This window comes from Trypanosoma grayi (genome assembly GCF_000691245.1).
Source record: "Trypanosoma grayi strain ANR4 Tgr_1294_V1, whole genome shotgun sequence".
NCBI classification, from domain to species: Eukaryota; Euglenozoa; class Kinetoplastea; order Trypanosomatida; family Trypanosomatidae; genus Trypanosoma; species Trypanosoma grayi.
Window position 1 is genome coordinate 1 of NW_008826913.1, and position 3,991 is coordinate 3,991.

The 3,991-nt window shown below is 56.4% G+C and overlaps 1 protein-coding gene across 1 annotated transcript; it reads right to left on the reverse strand.

Moving 5' to 3' along the window:
* Positions 1–2,703: 2,703 nt before the first annotated feature.
* DQ04_12941000 (hypothetical protein) lies at positions 2,704–3,963 on the reverse strand (the record flags this gene model as incomplete). The annotated part of the gene is made up of 1 exon (XM_009316848.1): positions 2,704–3,963. The coding sequence occupies one exon, from the start codon at positions 3,961–3,963 to the stop codon at positions 2,704–2,706; it is 1,260 nt and encodes a 419-aa protein (XP_009315123.1).
* Positions 3,964–3,991: the final 28 nt, after the last annotated feature.

Genomic DNA, 3,991 nt, shown 5'->3' on the forward strand with positions numbered 1-3,991 from the left:
CCGTTTCTGCACCAGTACAAGGAGACCGGGCTCTGCGGCATGTACGTCGTGGGCCGCCCCGCACAGGCGGGCCCAGGCGACGCGGGCGCCATGATCGAGGTGTTCCAGTATACCATGGCGGAGTGGTGCCGCATCTGCCAGAAGATGCTGCACCAGCACGAGCTTGAGCAGGCAAAAGTGAACCTGAAATCGCAGCTGTTGTTCAACATGGACGGCAGCGCCAACTCCGCGGAGGATATTGGCAGACAGGTGCTGCAATATGGCCGCCGCATCCCGCTCGAGGAGATGTATGCCCGCATCGACGACGTGACGCCGACGAACGTGCAGGAGGTGCTGCAGCACTACTTCTACAGCCGTAAGCCGGTGTACAGCTACCTTGGTTACTGCGCCAACATCCCCGGCTACGACTGGACTCAGCACTGGTCGTACAAGTACTGGTACTAAGTGCAGCGGGAAGAGAGGGATTGCGTGTGCGAGTGTGTGAGTGGGAGATAGGTATTTAGAGCAAGTTGGTGCCTGCGTAGGTGTGAGTCATCCATGGATGATGATGATGATGATGATGATGATGATAATGGTGGTGGTGGCATGGGATGCGCGCGTGTTAGTGTCAGTGCGAGAGAGACTGTGTGCATGTATGTCTGTGTGTGTGTGTGTGTGTGTGTGTGTGCTGATGTCTCCCTCTCTTTGTCTCGCTGCCGTGTTGGGGGCGGGATTGGGAGTCAAATGGCACAGGAATGGACGAAGAAAAAAAAAAATATAAAACAACCACCAACAAAACAAACAAGAACAACCAAGCAAATAAACCCTCACAAACCAAAAAAAAAACCACAACAACAGACAAATCAAGCGAGGTAAATGGAGAAGATGGTGCCAGGGTCGTTTAGCAGGTAATACGAGAGGGAAGTAGCTTCCATATTGAGTCTCTCGGCGTGTCCGTCGTTGCATGTGTGTATGCTTGTCGCATGCATCTATGTATGTGTGTCTCTGTGTGTGTGTGTCTCTGCGTGTGTGTCTGTGCCTGTGTTTGTTTGCTTATGTGTGAATGTGTGTGCGGGACTGATACGTGCTTCACTGCCGCAGTGACGGAATGAACAGCAGTGCGTGAGAGGGGTGAGGAGTGCAAATGAGCGGTGGCGTTTGAAAACTCAACAAAACGTGGTGGCAGTGCCGGGGGAGGGGCGTGCACACCCCGTCGTGTTCGTTGATTGGCAAATGCACCCGGTGCATCTACCAGGGCGTACGAGGATCACGAGAGTACACACCGTACAAACACACACACGCCTACATACATATATATATATATATATACATATATATATATGTGTGTGTGTGTATATATGCATGCATGCAGATACATACCCACCTACACACGGTACACGCATGTAGTAGTAGTAGTAGTAGGAGCAGGATGGGGATGTCGATGTCGCGTATCATTGGATTTCGTGTGTGCCTCTCTTTGTGCGTTTCCCCTCTGCATGTGCGGCTATGCGCCGCCGTATCTCTTTATCTCTCGGCCTTATCGGTATTTCTTCCTATTGCCTTTTCTATACATCTATATATTTCTGTGTGTGTGTGTGTGTGTGTGTGTGTGTGTGAAGCCTTGCGAAGCCGTCACTATACAACACCACATCCCACTCATTCATATATATTTATATATATATANATCTCTTTATCTCTCGGCCTTATCGGTATTTCTTCCTATTGCCTTTTCTATACATCTATATATTTCTGTGTGTGTGTGTGTGTGTGTGAAGCCTTGCGAAGCCGTCACTATACAACACCACATCCCACTCATTCATATATATTTATATATATATACATACGCACATCAACAACTAGATAGCGTGGGTGATTGTACCGGTGCCTGTGTGTTTAGCATCCGTACGGGCGCAGGAGATCAAAGTAAAAGAAAACTGTGACGAGGGAGAAGGGGGCGGTAGCGGCAGAAATACGGGAAGAGTTGTTTATAGAGGGTTACATATACCAAAGGGCCATTCCCCCCCCAGGCTGCGTGTCGTGTGGTCCTTGGGTAGCGCCTGCGTCTTCACACACGTGTGCATATTCGTTCCACGCAAGTATTTACTCACCAGCACAGCCACACACGCACACAGAGAGAGAGAGCGAGCGAAGAAAAGAGAAGCGGACGGAGGGCGTAAGCCAGGACGCTGCTGCACATTGTTTCTATTCCGTGACCGCTTCGTTTAGGCGCTTGGGTGAGGCGAAAGTATATATATATATATATACACACACGTGCTTACACCTGCAGTGGTCTCCCTCTCACGCACATAGATGCAGCAGATTGCGGTGCTGTTGCGTGACAAGTTGAGACGCGAGTCGCGGGACGGCAGCGGCGATGGCAAGCGCAACAACAACACCAAGGACAAGACCAGAAATACCGAAAGCGAGACCGACAACGACTTGGGCAGTGTGGCAGATCCGTTGCGGTGCTTCTGCTGGCTGTGTGGTCTCACGGCAAAGTTCCGCCTCAGTGAGGACGTCGTGCTGTGCTTCATATGCTTCCGCCTCGCACTGGTGACGCTCGTGGTGCCGCGCATCGACACACCCGAGCGCCGCAAGGGCGACGCCGCCTTCATCGCTAGGATACAGCAGCTCGCTGAAAAGGAGGCAGCACCGCCGCCCTCTTCCCCCCCCGTAGCAGCAATCACCACCACCACCACCACCACCACAACGCCATCCGGGCCGTCAAAGAGGCGGCCGCGCAGCGGTCGGGATGTCGTGGACGTGACGGACCCGTCGCACGCAAATTTCATTATGGGTCCGTCGGTGCGGCACCAGCGGCCTCTCCCGCTGCGCGTTGACGGCAGCGGCAGCAGCAGCAGCGGCGGCAGCGAGGGCGTGACGGACAGCTACTGGACGTGCATGCGCTGCGGCTTCATGAACTGCAGTGCGACGCGTGTCTGCGACGCGTGCCAGTTCACCGACGTCGGTACTCTCGCGTGCCCCTTCTGCCACGCGCCGTGCCGCATGGGTGAGGAGCGGGTGTCGCAGTGCCCCGTGAAGAAGGCGCTGCACACCGTCTGGAGCTGCTCGAAGTGCAGCAGCATCAACGCCGTCGACGCAGACAACTGCTACGTGTGCGGCGAGCAGCTCATCTGGGCGTGCGCGTGCTGCACAGTGAGACAGCCTTCCCTCCGCACAACGGAGGGCCTGCGCATCTGCACCACGTGCGGCGCTTTCAACACGCCGATGGAGATCGCCCACTCGCTCCTCTCGATGGAGTGGGAGCAGCAGCAGCAGCAGCTGCTGGTGGGCAACGATCAGGTGGAGTTCGGCGTGAACGACGCGGAGACGCTCGCGGAGAAGCGGCGGCAGCAGGAAATCACGGAGGCGAAAAGCCGGCTTGCGCTGCGCATGACGCAGCTCGGCATCAAGAGCGTCAACGAGCAGGTCCCCGACGGCAACTGCCTCTTTCGCGCCCTCGCCAACCAGCTCTTCGGGCAGCCCGAGAGCCACAAGCTGGTGCGCAACCTCATCGTTAGCTACATGCGCGAGCGCGCCGACAGCTACCGCGTGCTCTTCGACGGCGAGGAGGCGTGGCACGCGTACCTGCGCAAGGTGCGGCAATGCGGCGTCTGGGGCGACGAGCTCTGCCTCAACGCCGCCGCGCGCTGTTTTCACGTGAACATCCACGTCATAACGAGCGATGTGACGCGTTGGCACCTCGTGTTCCAGCACGATGACCTCGGCGCCTCGGTGTCGCTGAGCAAATCCGATACGAAGCGGCGCTCGCCCAATGCGGCGGAGCAGCAGAGCCGCGAACCGAACGGCGGTGTCTGTCTCTTCCTCGTCTACATGGCGCCTGTGCACTACGACGATGTGATGCCGTCGCTGGGGCACAAGGTGGAGGACCTCAGCAATTTCATAAAGCGGAGGCTGGAGGCGATGCTGGAGGAGGAGGAGCGGGCGTGGCTCGATGCCAGCGACGAGATACAGCCTCCCCATCAGCTGCGGCCGCTGCAGGCGCAGGTGC